The 16,926-nt window shown below is 51.4% G+C and overlaps 1 protein-coding gene and 1 long non-coding RNA gene across 3 annotated transcripts in view; one reads left to right on the top strand and one right to left on the bottom strand.

Moving 5' to 3' along the window:
- Positions 1–16,206, bottom strand: part of LOC138915296 (uncharacterized) — a 37,227-nt gene extending 21,021 nt beyond the window's left edge. Inside the window, exon 1 of the long non-coding RNA XR_011421044.1 lies at positions 16,052–16,206. This is a non-coding gene — a long non-coding RNA (uncharacterized lncRNA). The remainder of the gene's footprint in view (positions 1–16,051) is intronic.
- Positions 12,291–16,926, top strand: part of SKOR2 (SKI family transcriptional corepressor 2) — a 41,288-nt gene continuing 36,652 nt past the window's right edge. The window contains exons 1-2 of one of the 2 annotated variants that reach the window (XM_023647761.2): positions 12,291–12,422; positions 14,565–16,926. The exon at positions 14,565–16,926 is cut by the window's right edge and continues 286 nt beyond it. In XM_023647761.2, coding sequence (XP_023503529.2) covers positions 14,615–16,926 — 2,312 coding nt within the window. In that variant the 5' untranslated portion in view covers positions 12,291–12,422; positions 14,565–14,614. Of the gene's footprint in view, positions 12,423–14,067 lie in introns of those variants that run through there. The other variant, XM_023647762.2, reaches the window with a different exon arrangement.

The following is a 16,926-nucleotide window of genomic DNA, read 5'->3' as shown; positions in this document are numbered from 1 at the left end:
CCTGCAGAGGCAACTGGCAACCCTGAGAGGGGGGCTTCAGGATGAAGTGAGGGCAAGTGGCCTCTGTCATTTCCTCGAGCCCCAGGGGCAGGGCCGAGGGGTGAGTGTTGACGGTATTGAGAGTCCCCATACCCCTGCGGGAGGCGGAGCCCAGGCAGCCGCTGCCCCGCGGGAGACGTTTCCTACCTAGGGGGCGGGGCGGGACGCGGCGCATGATGAATTTTTCCTCCTAGCGAAAGAAAGCGCCAGAGTTGGGGTACGAAGGGGGCGTATTGTCCTTTTCTTAAGCCAAAGCCTCACCCCCTTAACACTGGCCCTTCCCTTCTTTTTGGAAACTCCAGACTGGAGGCTGGGGACCTACGCGTTGCGTCCTATCCAAACCATGGGACGCTCAGAACACGCAGACGCATCGGAGAACCCGCCAAGCAGGAGCTGGAGGAGAGGGGACAGACGGCTCGAGTTTGAACTGCTTGCACTCTCTCCCTCTATTATTAAATGGAGAGGCCATAATAATTATCTCGTTGCCTGTGCGTGATTCACTCTGCAATTCTGTCTCCATTTGTTTTCCATAAAGCAGGCTGGTCTCAAGTGACACAGTTACAAACGTGGCCATCAGCCCAGCCCTGCTCCCAAACAGTGGACTAGAGATCGAAAGAGGGAAGCGAAGAGGTCTGAACTCCCCAAGCAGATCACCACTTCCCTAGCCAACAGTCTTCTTCTCTCCCGCCCCAACACCCCCCACCCCCCACCCGCAAGAAAAAATCACGGTCTGATTTATATTGAAGCCTCTCTGGGGCAGATGGTCACGAAGCTCGCAGCGCGCAGCCCCAGCTAGGCGCTAAGGCCGGACCTAGATTTTTCTCTAGAAACTAGTGCAAAGTGAAAGAAAGCTGAAGGGAGGGTGCACCGAACCGAGAAAACTAGACTTGACCTTGGGGATGAAAGGCGAGTTTAATCCTGAGACTTTCTCCCCAACTGTGGCCCAGCCCGACACCACCATCACCCACCCAACAGGTTTGCAAACCCTATTTCAAGACTGAGGAACTCGAGCCAGGAAAGGTCATCTCTGGGTCTCAGAGAGGCAGAGCCCCGCGCATCTGGGAGAGGGGACTCCAGTATTCTTGGATACTGAAGTAACCGGGTCGCAAACCTGACTTGCCCACACACAACGCTAGGGCCGGCAGGGGCTCGCGCGTGTGTGGACTGCGCAGCGCACAGTCGGTCTTCGGTGCCTTCCACCCGCCAGCACGGGACTGTTCTCTTAATGAATTACTAATGAGTTAAAATTGGGCAGCAGGCTTAATTAAAGCGTAGAGGCAATGTGTTTACCACATTGTAATTGAACTCATTAGGGCTATGGCTTTTTGTTTTTTAAGCAGCCGCCTTCCTTCTCTGCCTCGAATAATCTATGGGAAGCATTTATTAGAGAAGGAGGGGGTAGGAGAGAAACAGTCCATCAATTCTTTCAATGAAAAAGACAAGATGAGAATGGGGAGGGGAATACAACCTCCATTCCGCAGATGTCTTGGCAGAGCCAGGGCTAGTCCGAGGCTTCCCAAGAAGTTCCAAGGGTGGAGTGACCTGGTGAGCGCGCCGCCGGCGCTTGGGAAGTTGCCAACGGAGGGACCAGGCCGGAGCCCAAAAGGCTGCCTTTGTAACGCACTCAGTCCTCCAGAGCTCGGCCCGCATTCCCACCATGCCAGGCCAGAGGGCTGGACTCCAGCTGGAAGCCCTGGCCGACACTCGCCCCGCCCTGCAGCCTGACACTTCATGATGAGACAGATTCGGCTAACTTTTCTTTTAAAAACAGGGTTATGAGTTTGGCCCTAAAGCGTTCCTCCCTGGTGGTGCTGAGAAGGACTCGCTCTCCCGTCTCCAGTTTTCCCAGCACCCCCTCCTTCGGTGCCCATGACCAGCGCTTCCTATGGACTCTGCCCTCCCGACTCGACCTCGCCTCAGGTGGTCATTCCCCGGGGGACTAGGAGAGGGGCTCCCGCACTTAGTGGACTGCCCAAGGGCGGCACGAGAGAGGCACACCTGCGCGCCCTGGGATAATCCTTCTCCTGGCAGGGAGCCCAAGCTGCCATCCCGGGCTGCATGCCCCCAAGGCAAATTGCTCCCTCTTGCCCCTGGCCCCATTCCAGTTATCAGGCCTCCAACCCTCGCCTCCTTTTTCTCCTGTTTGGACCACTGGGTGTGGAAGGGTGAGGGGTTGGGGGCTGGGGCTGGCACTGCGTTCCTCGCCATGCCCTGCCCTGCCTGACCAACAGGCGGCGTCAGAGACTTAGGTCTGAGCTGGGGAGTGGGGGGTGCGGATCTGAGGAAGCTAAGCCGAGAAGCTGGGCGCGAGGAGAGCGACCCTCACCCCAAACTTACGAACTTGCCCAGGATTGGAGTGGGAAGAGCTGGGTGGCTGCGGGAAACCGCCGAGAAGGGGAGAGGCGGGACGGGACAGAGCCGCGGCGGAAGACCCGACCGCAAGCAGGAGTGCAGAGGACCGCGGGCGGCGGGCGGCGGGCGGCGGCGGCGGATCCCGCGCGGGAGAGGCGGCAGGCGCCGCGGGAGGCAGAGAGCGGCGGTGGAGCCGCGGAGCGCGAGGAAGGCGGGGAGGACCGAGCGCGGAGGGCTGGAGACCGCGAGGGCGGCACAGACAGGTAAGTGGCCTCGTCCTCCGCCCTCGGCCTCCCCTCCTTTGGAGAAAACTGGGTTAAAAGGGACTCCAGGAACTTCCGGCCCGGGCACAACCCCATGGCTGACCCCTACCTCTTCCTCTCCCTTCCCGCCTTAAACACACACCCATTCCCAAGTCCCCACTCCGCCTCATCTGTGGATTTTGTCAGTCTCCCACCTCCTCTCTCTGCTTGACCCTGGAGGTTGAGGTAAATTGTGTCTAATTTGTTGCTAAAAGATTAATTGCAGAGGGTGGGTCAATTTGATTAAGGCAATTAATCTTTGGTTACAGCGTTCTAGTGTCACTTGTGTGGGAGAGAGAGGGACGATAGAGAGAGAGAGAGAGAGAAGGGAAACGAGACTTTTTGGAGAAGCCTTAGAAAGAGGCTACCCCGCCTGGGACTGCGGCCACCTAACCCCAGCAGCCCGCAGCCCCAGAGCCCACGCCGACGTTTCAGCACCTCTAAGCCCGGACAGCGACTCCTGCGAGCTCGCCTTGTAACTTCCGGATCTACACCTCTGAGGCAGAGACAGAAGCTGACCAGGGCCAAGGGTACCCCCTCACCCCACTCTGTCCGCTGCCCAACCATTGGGCTTCCCTCTCCCCTCTTCAAAAGAGGATCTGGCCAAATAGAGTTCCCGAAAATCCCAATGCTCAAACCTACCAAGTGGTGGGAAAGGGAGAAACCCCCCAGCGCACCGAGAAAAGTTCCCAAAGCTGGAGTTTTCTCTTTTCGTGAATAATTAACGCTGGTCATAAATAACTGATGGAGGCAGTAGAGAAGGGAAAAGGGAGGAGGCGGGCGAGAGCCAGGGCGGCCAAAGAGAGATCGAAGAGTTTGTTAAAGGACCATTAAGGAAGCCTTGCTGGGAACGGCGTTCCTCCGTAGATCACGCAGAGCGGTTCTACACAGACGTAGGGTAAAAGCAGGGAAGTGAGGCGCCCATGGGAGCAGGGGTTATGCTGACCAAGCCTGGATCACCCATTCAAGAACCAATCTTAGCACTTTCCCGATCCTATATCCTCCAGCCAGGACTCACCTTCCCAGAGCCCTCCAAACCTCTAGTCATCCTATAGTCATCCGTTATCCCCAAGCCCACGCCCACACCCAAAGTGCAGAAGTTCTAGGCCAGACAGCAGAGGCCCATGGATGAACTTGTTCTTTGAGCTCTGTCAGTTCTCCCCTGGTCTGTGGCAAGTCTTGCCCAAACCCAACTAATTTGCAGGCATCTCCCCAAAGCCACCCCTCACTCACATTTCAGATCATACCATTTCTTTCTTTTCAAACTTGTCCAAAGTTTTGGGACTCCAATTGGTTCTTTCTCATCTGGCCACACCAGAACCTGCAAGAACAGGGTATTTACACACACACGCATACACTGCTCCATGCTCTTCCACTGTCCCTCCACCATCTCCAGTTCCTCTTAGACTTCTTCTAAGGGTCTCAAGCATGCCGACCTCTGGCACCTTGCATCCATGCCAGCTCTGAACTGAGATTCTTAGAGAGGAGTCTCAGAAGCTGGAAGAAAGCCCTAGAGGAAACCCTTGCTCTTAGGCTGGAGGCCTATACCAGGGCCTTTTGGCCCCTCCAGGAAACACTGGCTTCTCACCAGACAGCCTGCTTCAGATGACCAGTGCATGTTTTGGGAGTGAAATTCCTGAGGGCCTCTAGACCAAACAGCCGGCACAACTCTTCACAGGTGCTTGCTGAGGAAATCCCAGAGCAAAGCCTTGTCTTTTCTTAGTGCAACTTGGCATAGGCCCTGGGAAGAAGATACTGTAGACTGCTCCAACCACCACCGGCTATAAGATTGGATTCTGACTTAAGGATGGGCAGGAGCCTCTTTCTGACCTTTCCATTGGTTAAACAGCTTCCACCATGCCCACTCCCTAACGACCTGCTCCTGACCTCTTCATATGCCAAAGGCCAACCTAGCTTTTCTGGATGGGAGCTAAGAGTACCTTCCAAAGAGGAAAGTTGATGGCCAAGCCTCAAGGAACCTAGAGTTTTTATGAAAATTCTCTCTTCTCTTTATATGCTATAAAAATAAAACACTAAATTCAGTTTTATTTTCTCACCCACTTCATCCCTACTCCAATACTCTCCAAACCCTGAGTTCTCACCTTTTGTAGGAACTGGAAAGTTCTGAATAGGGAAGGGAAATGGAGAGAGAATAGGAAGATTTTAGGAAATTGTTTCTCTGCCTCAGTAGGGACATCACAACCCAGGAGGATTGTGAAACTAGACAAAATGGTAGGAGGAAATCAGATCTGGGGGGAAGGGTAGCCCTGGAGCCATGGGTTGTTTACTTCTCATATAAAATATAACTCCCCCAAGCAGGAAGTTACTGCAAACAAGTATCAATAATGAATGAATCTCCTGTAATAAAATACTTACATAATTAGCGCAAGTCAAGTGGTTGCATTATGTTAACCTTTTGCAACTCTGAGCTGGAAAATTTTGTTCCAGAATTCCTCAGAATGCCATTGTCATTCTCAAGAGAGTGTGAGAGCCAAGCTCTCCCCCAGCCTCCACTCTGTTATAATATGGTTTTCCATTTCTGAACCAGAACGTAAGTACTTCTGAAATATAACAGAAAACTCTCTTTGGTGAATTCAGAACAGTCATTAACATTCAGTTTTAAGTGAATGTTAACAGTAAATAAAGAAATCTCTTGATTGTAATAGTAGTAACAAAGCAATAATTACCCAGTAGGTGGTCATCAGTAATGATAAATGTATCATTATTACTGTGTGAGTCTGGGAACTCGGTTTTGGAAACTACTTCAGACTTTTTAGTAGCATGGCTGGTTACAAAGCATTTCTTAGCCTGCAAAGCCATATAATTTTATACACAATTTAGGTGAAAATAAATTTAAATCTGTATATTACATTTTTAATTTCAAGTTAGTAATTAAAGTTGGTTCATTATATCTCCTCTGAAACTCTCAGTGCTCATCTCCGCGGTTTGTTTGTACAATTTGTTTCTAAGACACCCAAGGTTACACAGTTCTAAAAGATGGAAAATTTAATTATTTGCCAACATTAAGAGTTTGTCAATGATATCATAATGCATCTTGAAAAAGTTTGGGATTGGTATTGCCTTTGGTCTGATTAGCTATGGTTTCACTTTGAACCCCTAATCTCATGGAGGAAAGTGTTTTTTGTTAAATATATATATATAACTTTTAAATACATGAAAATAGAAAATTCCTCTCAATATTCTCTCTGGATATTCACTGGTTTCTATTTTTTTCAGGAAAAAAAAAATCAATGACTCAGATTTCTACCCCCATCTTCCCTGGGATTTATTTTGCTAATATCTAATTTCACCTTTTGCTACCACTGAGTTAACGACTGCAGGCAGGAGAAAAGCTGAAGGCATGATGCTTATTGGGCAGCTAGAGAGCACATGATAGTTTAATAGTGTATTAGCTAATGGGATCAAGCTTGATGGCAAAGTACAAAATTTTCAGATGAGAAGGGAGTCAGGGAGGCGGGGAGAGAACAGGAAAGAGAAAAAAAATGCCTTCATTTCCCCAGGAAATAAAATCCAATGTTCCTCTACCAGCGTCAGCTGGGGAGATGTTAAATGTATATCTATGTCATTTTCTCTCTAGTGACATGTCAACAGACAATCTACACCCCCTCCCCCATTCCCACTCCTCTGCCTCCCCTCCCTAAGCATTAAAAAGTCCTGTTCCACACCCTTTCTGCACCTCAGCCTCAGTTACTTCTTAAATTGGTTTCCTGAAACAAAAGAGTCAGTTATATTTAAAAAAAAAAAAAAAAAGCCCCAAACCACATTTCTTATTCTTAGTGGTAGTTGGAGTCACCATACAATTAAAGACTCTTTTGCATAAATCCACCCAAATACTTGCCTTGGTTTTCTCTCTCAAAATCTCTATTTCTTGCTCCACTTTCTCCCTCTCCCTTTCTCCCTTTTTCTCCTCTCTCTTTAGGAGTGGCAATCAAAAAAGGGAAGCATCTTGCCTAGTTATTCATTATTATAGCAGCATCTTTGAGATGCATCTTTGCCAATGAAAACTCCATGTAGATGCCTATCCTTTTGTTGTAGCAGCATAGGTTATTCAGGAGCAGAGACAAAAGCCTGAAGTGATGTGATCTAAATGAGCTCTGGGGTTTTCCAGCTGGGACCACCTCCATTTCAAAGGACCCCCTCCTTTCCAATATGGGGAGGAGGGGATGGAGGGGGTGGGTACATATGTGTATGCATGCACAGAAAGAGAGAAAACAGAAGAGAGGGAAGGGAGAGAGCCTAGTGAGCTATTCCTTATGCTAGTGTCCCCCTTCCATGCACATTTGTAGGTGTGTTTAGGGAAAATGCATCCAAAGGCTTACGTGTGTCCTCAGGCGTTCTGTGTGCCTTTGAATTTTATCTTGGTCAACTAATATTTGCTAAGCAACCACCAAGTACACCAAGTTCATGTTCCAGTCTGGATTTTACTACCTCATGTAAACTATGTGCACGTGTGTACCTTGCTGTGTTTACAAGTTTGTGAGGACTTGTGAAGAAATATTAATTCTTTGATATAAAAAAGAAAGTCCAGTAGCAAATGTTTCCATTAGTCCCTGGCCTCTGTGAACTGGTAGTTTTGGTAAAAGCCTTCTCTGCCACTTACCCAAGGGCAAGTTTTCTTGTGAAAATGGTTTCCTCTGATTAAATGGAATTAAGCCTTGGTTCCACCTCTCACAACCTCTATTTCTTACAAAGGCATTTGTTTAGAGGATAATAAGGACTCTCACTATTCCCATAGTCATTGGTGCATGAGGATCTCCAGGAATCACTGAGGCAGGGATACAGGTCCTGCAAAATGTGCTAATTTTCCCTTCCCTTCCCCAATTCTGATTTAGATCTTTAGGCCTGCACACTCATTGTACTTCTCTTGGACTGTACTAGCCTCGGGAAAAAGGGTCCTCATTTATAGAAGAAGATTTTAGAGAAGGCTCAAAGATTAAGAGCCAGCTCAGCATGCTCAGAGTCCTTTCTCATTTCTTCTATGATTTCCATCATGATGAGTCTTCGGTTTGCTCCTAGTCCTTGGTTTGCTTCATGTAACTCTAGATAGAGCAATGGAGGAAAAGCCAGGGAGTCTGAGCTGGGCTTGCCAGATTGCAGAAAGCTCTTTTGGGTAGAAAGGGAAAACTGAAGGCTATCAACAATCATTATCATTATGGCCATTATCATTGCTAATTTTTATCATTAACTTATTTAAAATAGGTTAAGCAAACAGTAGCTGGGGTTCTGGCCACCTGTATACAAAACAAACACTATACCAATTAGGGGCAGGATAAAGTTTTAATGAAAAGAACTCAGGTTCCTCCAGGGAACTTTGTTCCCTCTCTGCCCACCACTAAGTTAAAATGCCTTTGATGTCTTTTATTCTGGAGACATTGAAGATTTCTAACATGGCTTATAGCAGCACAGGACTAGCTCTGGCCCCCACTCTCTGAGGAAGGTGCTTTTTAAGCTACCATGTATTAAATGACTACTATGTGCCAGGCACTTTACACATATTATCTTATTTAATTCTCACAACACCCCTGTGGGCTACATATCAATCTCCTCATTTTGCAGATGAAGACACTGGGGCTTGGGGAGGTTAGGAATCAAAGCATGATTCCACAGCTAGTAAGTGATCAAGGAGAAATTTATACCCAGTTTCATATGACTTTGAATCTCCTGTACTTTCTGATATACTGGAATTCTTCTGTCCGTGCCAGTTCCGCCTGTCTACCAGTTTCTTTCTAGGCCATACAGATCTCCTTTTGTAGACTTGGGACTAACAAGGAAACCACTTCTTGCCCTACCTGATGCAGAAATACCAATGCCAGGAACACCTCTGCCAGGGACACAGGAGCAGTATTTCTGCCTAAGAGCTGAGAATGGAGTAAGAGGGAATAAGTGAGAGGGATAGAAACTGTTTCTTTGATCTGTAACTATCATGGGTTCTCCAATACCCAGGCCAGGAGTGAGAGGAGAGGGAATACCCAATGTTTCTTATTGTAATAAATTTATATTAAGGTCTTCATCATTTTTTTTTTTCCAGGTCAATACAAAAACAGGAGTTGGGGTGGGGAGTGGCTGGATTTCTCCATCCCTGGAGATGGGGCAGGTGTGGCAGAAGTAGAGAGTGTCTTTGAGTCGCCTCCTGCCTGCCTCGTAAGTCTAGGAGGCCGTGCCCGAGCCCGGAACCTAATCTAGGGCTCCGATAATTACAGGCTAGGAGGCTTCTTCCGGGAGGGTCTTGAACGCAGTGGGATCTGCTACCCCTCGGAGCGATGCATTCGCGTCAGCACCGCGGACAGCTCCCGCCTCTGCTTTGGCTTTGGGCTCCAGCCCGCAGGATCCTGGGCCGCAGCTCGGAAACAAACAACTTCCAAAGTAGAGGACGCCGAGGCCAGTTGTGGGTTCGCTTCAACAATTGTTAAAAGCTTTAGCTGGAAACCTCTCTGCACGCTGCCGCGCCTGCCGCGTACGCCTGCATCGAGGAGTCGCCTCTCCAGTTCCGAGGGGGCCAGCTCGGTTTGTGGTTTTCCTTTGGGTCCGGTGTCTGGGCTCCTTTACCTGTCCCTGGCCTGGGTGAACCGCAGCCGCCCGGAACGGAGATGAGAGTGGAAATGCTCTCCTCCGTGCGGTGATAGATCATGCAAACGGGTGACACCAGTTTAACCAATAAAACAATTTGAATCAATTAGCCGGCTGAGGAGAGTCCCGACGTGTAAAATGCATGTCAGCTACAATAGGAAAGCATTGATTAACTCGGCCCCGACCCGCCGCCTCCCGCCACCACTGGCTCCTCCTTAAGCCTGCCAGGGTCTCAGGGGCCAGGACAGAGACTGACAAGGAACAGGCATCTCTGGTCCAGGAGAGAAAAATGGAAGGGTGGTGGAGGACCATCAGAAGACTTGTGCAAACTGAGGAGAAAGCAAAGGATCAGAGAGATAGTGGGTGGCAGAAGGTTGCTCACAGATTCAAAAGGTATAAAAGGCTATAATTCTACTGTCCAGATCAGGACTCAAGGCGAGGATTCTCTGGAGCAGAGTCTTGCTTTGGACAACTGTTCTCCACTTTCACCCTCCAAAAATGTAATTGGCCTGACAGCTCAAACAGGCACCCCAGATTCATTGGGGAAATAAAATATTGTGCTATTCTTAGAATTATTTGGGTACAAGTATTTAGCCTAACATCACACATTTCTCTTTCCAGTGAAACTTCTTTTGCATTAAAATAAAATCACAGGTTTGTATGGCAGAAAGCTCCCAAAGTAATGTATAAATGTTTAATTATCTGGGGAGGAGGTGGCTACAGGTACCACCCGGGTGTGAATTCACTCCTCAGGGTAACCTGAGATGAAAGGAAAGACAAAGATTCGACCCATTTCTCTTTTCAAAGGGCAATATTTTTGAAGACTGTTTTTTTAAAAAAGTAGGGATGAGTAAGGAGAAGAGGAATCTTTTGGGGGCAAAGGTGGAAACATCACAGTAAAAAGTGAATACCCAGTGGTGCTTTCTCCTCGGCAGTGACCAGGCATTTCCCTGTGCTGCGTTAATGATGTGACAGGACTTTTCGATTCCTCTCCTTTTCAGTCTTAAAATCTGCCCCATTTCCAGGATTTTTTTCAATGCAGCTCACGCTTTTTTTCTAGCAGCCTGAGCTCTAACAGTGAGTAAGCCTTGACCTCGCTTTGTGGGACCCTTTGACCCCAGAGAGGAGGCAGGGAAGGTGGAAAGAACTAAGTCTGGTCCTGCAACCTTCGGAGGAGGGCAAGAGCCTCAGCCTTCTGCCGGAAGGGATTTGTGAACGACAATGCTCTCTTTTGGCAAATGGGCTGGGCAGGCTCAAAGCTGAGTATTCCTCCTTTTTAGGATGGGAGTCTTGGAGGGCACTGGGGAGGGAGCGCTTGGTTGACTTCAGCCCCTTAACGACAGAGTCTAATTTGTGCCCCCAAGACCTTTGGAAACTAAGAGATGGGTGAAAAATTATTTCACTGCCATTTGAGACTTATGCCCAAACAAACACTACAATTTTCATAGCTCTAAAACTGTTTTCGGTATATTAATTTAAAACAGCTGCAAATCTTGTATCCCTCACTTTTCTGTTTGATTGACTCTCCTTGGTTTTATTGACCTTTGATAAAGTGTTAAAATTTCACATTTTCACTCTTGTATTTAGTGATGGTTTGATGTTGATGCTATAATGGAGTCTGGTTGGACTTCCGGGTTAGTGGAAGTTGTTCAATCATTTCCACAGTGTGACTGCCCAACTCTGAGCCTGTGTGTTTCACCAGGTGGCAATTGAAAATTCAGCTATGATAGTAAAGGAAAAACTTAAAAGATCCCTCCATCCCTTCCCCTGCAGGGATCGTTCTTAGAATTTCCTCTAAATAGATAACTTCTTCCCTTTCTGATAAACTAGGGGGGGTCATTTTGACTCCTAACAGCTGATCAATTAGGAGGCAATATACTGACGCTTCGCTATGTCCTAGGGTGTGCCTCACTTTGGGGAAGCTAGGGGGAATGGTTCTTTCTTGTCCCAGTTGTCTTTATTTTATTGTATTATTTTTTAGGGCATGCTCCTACATAGTTCCCTGAAAAATCTACCTCTCAGGAAGAATTGGCAACTTGCTTAAGGGTGGGTCAGGGCTGGGGGCCTCCTTGCTTTCCGGTATCATCTTTTCCTTGTGCTGATGTGGCCTGCGTGGATCTTTAAAAATGGGTTAGAGAACTATTCTGAATGAAGTTGACAAATGCTCATATGCACTCATTCTTAATTGTACACTTTGTAAAACAGAGAATGCTTCACTGACCCCCTGTAATTGTCCTAAAGAGCACACCTATATTCGAAAGTGAGGACACTCTCCCTGCTTCCTTCCAAGTTTTTAGATTGGGCACCCTCTGTGGAAACTTCTCCCTTTTTGCTCATTTCACAGTGTTTCCAGCGAGGCGCTGAAGCTGTTCTATTGCCGGGCTGACTGTGGTTTCTATATCTTCGGGGGCACAGTGAGGCTACTGGTTTGCATCGCGTACCAGAGGGATCATTCCATGGAGGAGGGTAACTCAGAGAAATGAGGGAGGGGACAATAACGGGCAGGGATACAATCAATTTGGAGGGGTCCTTCTAGAATACGGGGCCTCCCAAATTCAGCTCTCTGGGAGGCACCCAGATTATTTTTGCTTTCCACTCCTAAATCAGATCTGCGACTCCAGCAACCGTTGCTGCGTTTTGCTCCGGGATTGGAGAGGTTTTTGTCAACTGCAGGTTGGTTAGGTGTTAGCTTTCGTGACTGCTGAGAAAGGATCTCGATGTTGTTCGCTCCCGCTTTCGCTCTCCTCCTCCCTCCCTGTAACATGCCAGCCCTTTAATGTGGAGTGTCAGGGAGACGGTGACGTCACCTTGCCCGCTGGGTGGCGTCCCCTCGGTCCGACACGAGTTCAGAGACAGAGAAAGGCGCCGTCAGACTGCGCTCCACCTGGGGCTCGCCTGCCGCCGGTTTCCGCACACCCACACTTTCTGCGGTCCAGGGGACGCCCGGCCGCAATTCAGGCTGTCATTCTCCCCCGGCCCGGGTTCGAGCGCCATTAGAGCCGCCGAGCGCCTGGATCTTCACGCAGAGCCCTCGCGAGTCCTGCCCGCTGGATTCGAGGACCCGCTTGGATGCTTCGCCTCCGAGCGCCCTCGGAAGATGGGCCGCCAGCCACGCGCGTAAAGACACCTAGGGGTTACCAGGTACTGCCAGGACCGGCCGGCCCTGACTCGGCACACAGCTCGCGCTTCACTATCTGAGGTCTCTGGTCGTGGGATTTTCCGTGTTAGAAATTGAAGGGCAGCGGCGGGCTTCGGTGGCGATTGGTTTGGGAGCCAGGAGAGTTAAATTAGGGGTCCGTTGGCTCGGGAGTAGGATAAGCAAGTTCCCCAGCTTCATTTCTCAGTTCAACTAACTTTTAATTCTCTCCTCCCCTCACTTGCTTAAAAAAACCCCAACCTAAACCTTATTTGTGACTCTGCTCTGACAGGAGTTTCTGGGATGGCTTGGGTGCAAGTGGAGGACACCCAGGAGGAGGCATTTCTGCCCGGGCTACGGCTGCTAAGGCTGCCGGTCTCTAACGTAAAGCCAGCTCCCCGCCAGGGCCAGGCCCGCTGAGCGCGCTGCTCCAGAGCGAGAGTTCCCGTTATCCCAGGGTCTTATTAAGATAATAAGAATCTTGTTTGGGAGGGCAATGAGCACTGAAGGACTATTTGGCGAAGCTAGGGCTGGTCGTGCATTGAACTGCCATTTAACGCCCTCTCCCCTGGAAATATTGTCTCTGATCCATCCGAAGTGACACGCCAGACTCTCCTCTCGTTTGATCGCGTGGAGATTTGTTCCATCTTCCTGGAGGCCGCTGAGCGTAAGGAGAGCTGAGGATCCAGGGGGCAGCAGGGCAAAGGTGTAGGGGATAGACGTCGCAGGGGCTCAGAGAGGGCAAGGATGCGACAATTTGGGTAGGATTGTGTATCCTCTGAAATCACTCTAATAACCAATTCCACTGTGCTGGGCCAAGAGTGGCAATGCTACTGGCCACCGGTGATTTTCCAGGGCAAAGGATAGTCTTAGCCGCTGCACCTCACATGACATGTAGCTGTGGAAAGGTCACTGTCTGTTTTCCTTGGGAATGAGCCACTTTACTTGTTTCGACTTAGCAGCGTTTGTCTCAAAGGTTTCTTTCACTTGCTTTTTCTGTATTTTCAATTTACTGGATATTTTCCCCCATTAAGGTATCCCGTTGACTGGAGATGATAGCAATGTTACCACAGGCCTAACTCCGGGCTTCCGATTTTAACGCTTCCACAGATTTCTTAGTCAGTGGATTATCTCTACCGTGGAGTATCTTTTCCCCCATATAGAGATATCTACATAGATCAGAAAGAGAAATGTCACAAAAAGTGGTTCACCTTACAACTAAATTTGCCTTTCAAAGCCCGCCAAGAATGATCCCCAAGAATTGTTCGTTTCTTTGCCCTGTTTCAAAGCTTAACACACTTGTCTGTACTTAGTTGCTCATTGCCATGGAAATGACAGGAAAACAGCTCTTGAATGTCTACAAGTGTACAACTTCACCTTTTAAGCTACCTGTCTGGAACCAGAACCGCTCAGTTCGGCAAGTGGCTTTTTGAAGAATTGAAAGTGAAACGCCCTATTTTGGTGCAATCATGCATATGGCCTTGTGCATTTTTCCATCTTTCAAAAAAAATTCTAATTATAGTATCAAACTATCTAACGGCAAAGATGAGGGAGAAGGGATTTCGTTTCGCTTTAATGAGCTGTGTCTCAACCAGTCGCGAATTTCCCCCAAGGAAACCACAGATACCACAAAAATCACTTTTTAAAAGCTTTGGGTTTATTTTTTTTAACCAAAATCAATCTATTTTCAAGCAAATGCCAATGCTCTCTCTTTTTAAATTTGGGTTTCAATGGCCAAACCTCAGTTTTCCATAACTTTTATCATCTGTACTAGTTACGACTATCATTATTACTTCCTAATTTCTAGCGGGCATGCCATATTATTCTAAGAGCTATAAATCGGGAATAAGGTCTTGAATTTCTTAGGAAATGATTGCTTTTTTTAAAAACATATAATTGATTTACTTTGGCTGTTTAGAACAGAAAAAAAGTACTTCCAAATCCCTGCATTTCCAAAGGGTGACCTTGAAGAATATTGAGAGATGACTTCCTTGTGTCTGAAACTTGGTCCCTTTGCCGGGTGATAATGATGTCTTAACCAAAGCAAGAGCAAGGAAGTTATTACAATTCTTTAGTTTGCAACTCAACCCATCCCTCAGTTTTAGACTGAAAAGGCTCTAGTCAACGCTTTCTCCTTTCCCTTCCAGTCTCCAAGGCAGACCCGGAGGGCTCCGCCCGGGCTTCCGCGGCGGAGGAAATGGCTTCCAGCCCGTTGCCGGGGCCCAACGACATCCTGCTGGCATCGCCGTCGAGCGCCTTCCAGCCCGATGCGCTGAGCCAGCCGCGGCCAGGCCACGCCAACCTGAAACCCAACCAGGTGGGCCAGGTGATCCTCTACGGCATTCCCATCGTGTCGTTGGTGATCGACGGGCAGGAGCGCCTGTGCCTGGCGCAGATCTCCAACACTCTCCTCAAGAACTTCAGCTACAACGAGATCCACAACCGCCGCGTGGCGCTGGGCATCACGTGCGTACAGTGCACGCCGGTGCAGCTGGAGATCCTGCGCCGCGCCGGGGCTATGCCCATCTCATCGCGCCGCTGCGGCATGATCACTAAGCGTGAAGCCGAGCGCTTGTGCAAGTCTTTCCTAGGCGAAAACAGGCCGCCCAAGCTGCCAGACAATTTCGCCTTCGACGTGTCCCACGAGTGCGCCTGGGGCTGCCGCGGCAGCTTCATCCCGGCGCGCTACAACAGCTCCCGCGCCAAGTGCATCAAATGCAGCTACTGCAACATGTACTTCTCGCCCAACAAGTTCATCTTCCACTCCCACCGCACGCCCGACGCCAAGTACACGCAGCCGGACGCAGCCAACTTCAACTCGTGGCGCCGTCATCTCAAGCTCACTGACAAGAGCCCCCAGGACGAGCTAGTCTTCGCCTGGGAGGATGTCAAGGCCATGTTCAACGGCGGTAGCCGCAAGCGCGCGCTGCCCCAGCCAGGCGCGCACCCTGCCTGCCACCCGCTCAGCTCGGTCAAGGCGGCCGCTGTGGCAGCGGCAGCTGCCGTGGCTGGAGGTGGGGGACTGCTGGGCCCGCACCTGCTGGGGGCGCCCCCGCCGCCACCGCCGCCGCCACCCCTGACCGAGCTGGCGGGCGCGCCGCACGCCCATCACAAGCGGCCGCGTTTCGACGACGACGACGACTCGCTACAAGAGGCAGCCGTCGTGGCCGCCGCCAGTCTTTCGGCCGCCGCCGCCAGCCTCTCGGTGGCCGCAGCCTCGGGCGGCGCCGGGGCGGGCGGGGGTGGCGCCGGGGGCGGCTGCGTGACCGGCGTTGGCGCCGGCGCGGGCGCTGGCTCAGCAGCTGGCGCCAAAGGCCCACGCAGCTACCCGGTCATCCCGGTGCCCAGCAAGGGCTCGTTCGGGGGCATGCTGCAGAAGTTCCCGGGCTGCGGGGGGCTCTTCCCGCATCCCTATACCTTCCCGGCCGCAGCTGCTGCTTTCGGCTTGTGCCACAAGAAGGAGGACGCAGGCGCGGCGGCCGAGGCCCTGGGAGCTGCGGGCGGCGCGGGCGCAGCGCCCAAAGCCGGCCTGTCGGGCCTCTTCTGGCCCGCGGGCCGTAAGGACGCCTTCTACCCGCCCTTCTGCATGTTCTGGCCTCCGCGGACCCCAGGAGGCCTTCCCGTGCCCACCTACCTACAGCCTCCACCGCAGCCGCCGTCGGCGCTCGGCTGCGCACTTGGAGAAAGCCCTACCCTGCTGCGCCAGGCCTTCCTGGACCTGGCCGAGCCCGGGGGCGCGGGTGGGAGCGCAGATGCTGCGCCCCCACCGGGTCAGCCCCCTCCGGTCGTGGCCAACGGTCCGGGCTCCGGCCCACAGCCTCCTGCGGGGGGCGCGGGCGCTCGCGACGCGCTCTTCGAGTCGCCCCCGGGCGGCAGCGGCGGGGACTGCAGCGCAGGCTCCACGCCGCCAGCCGACCCCGGCGCTGTGCCGGGAGCAGGGGCCGCAGTCGCCGGAGCGGGCCCGGCGGGCTCCCGAGTGCCGGGGCCCCACCATTCGCACCTCCTGGAGGGGCGCAAGGCGGGCGGAGGCAGCTACCATCATTCGAGCGCCTTCCGGCCGGTGGGAGGCAAGGACGACGCAGAGAGCCTAGCCAAGCTGCACGGGGCGTCAGCGGGCGCGCCGCACTCGACCCCAGCGCATCACCACCATCACCATCACCACCCGCACCACCACCACCACCATCATCCCCCGCAGCCGCCGTCACCGCTACTGCTGTTGCCCCCGCAGCCCGACGAGCCGGGTTCTGAGCGCCACCACCCCGCCCCGCCGCCACCCCCTCCTCCGCCGCCCCCACTGGCCCCGCAGCCGCACCACCGAGGCCTTCTGTCCCCCGGAGGCACCAGCTGCAGCTACCCCAGCGAGGACAGCTCCGAGGACGAGGAGGATGAAGAAGAAGAGCAGGAGGTGGACGTGGAGGGCCACAAGCCCCCAGAGGGCGAGGAAGAAGAGGAGGAAGGTCGAGATCCCGACGATGACGAGGAGGAAGACGAGGAGACGAGGGTCCTACT

The sequence above is a fragment of the Equus caballus genome, chromosome 8, assembly GCF_041296265.1.
Source record: "Equus caballus isolate H_3958 breed thoroughbred chromosome 8, TB-T2T, whole genome shotgun sequence".
NCBI lineage: Eukaryota > Metazoa > Chordata > Mammalia > Perissodactyla > Equidae > Equus > Equus caballus.
Note: the sequence above shows the minus strand (reverse complement) of the source record. Positions and strands in the feature narration are given on the sequence as shown.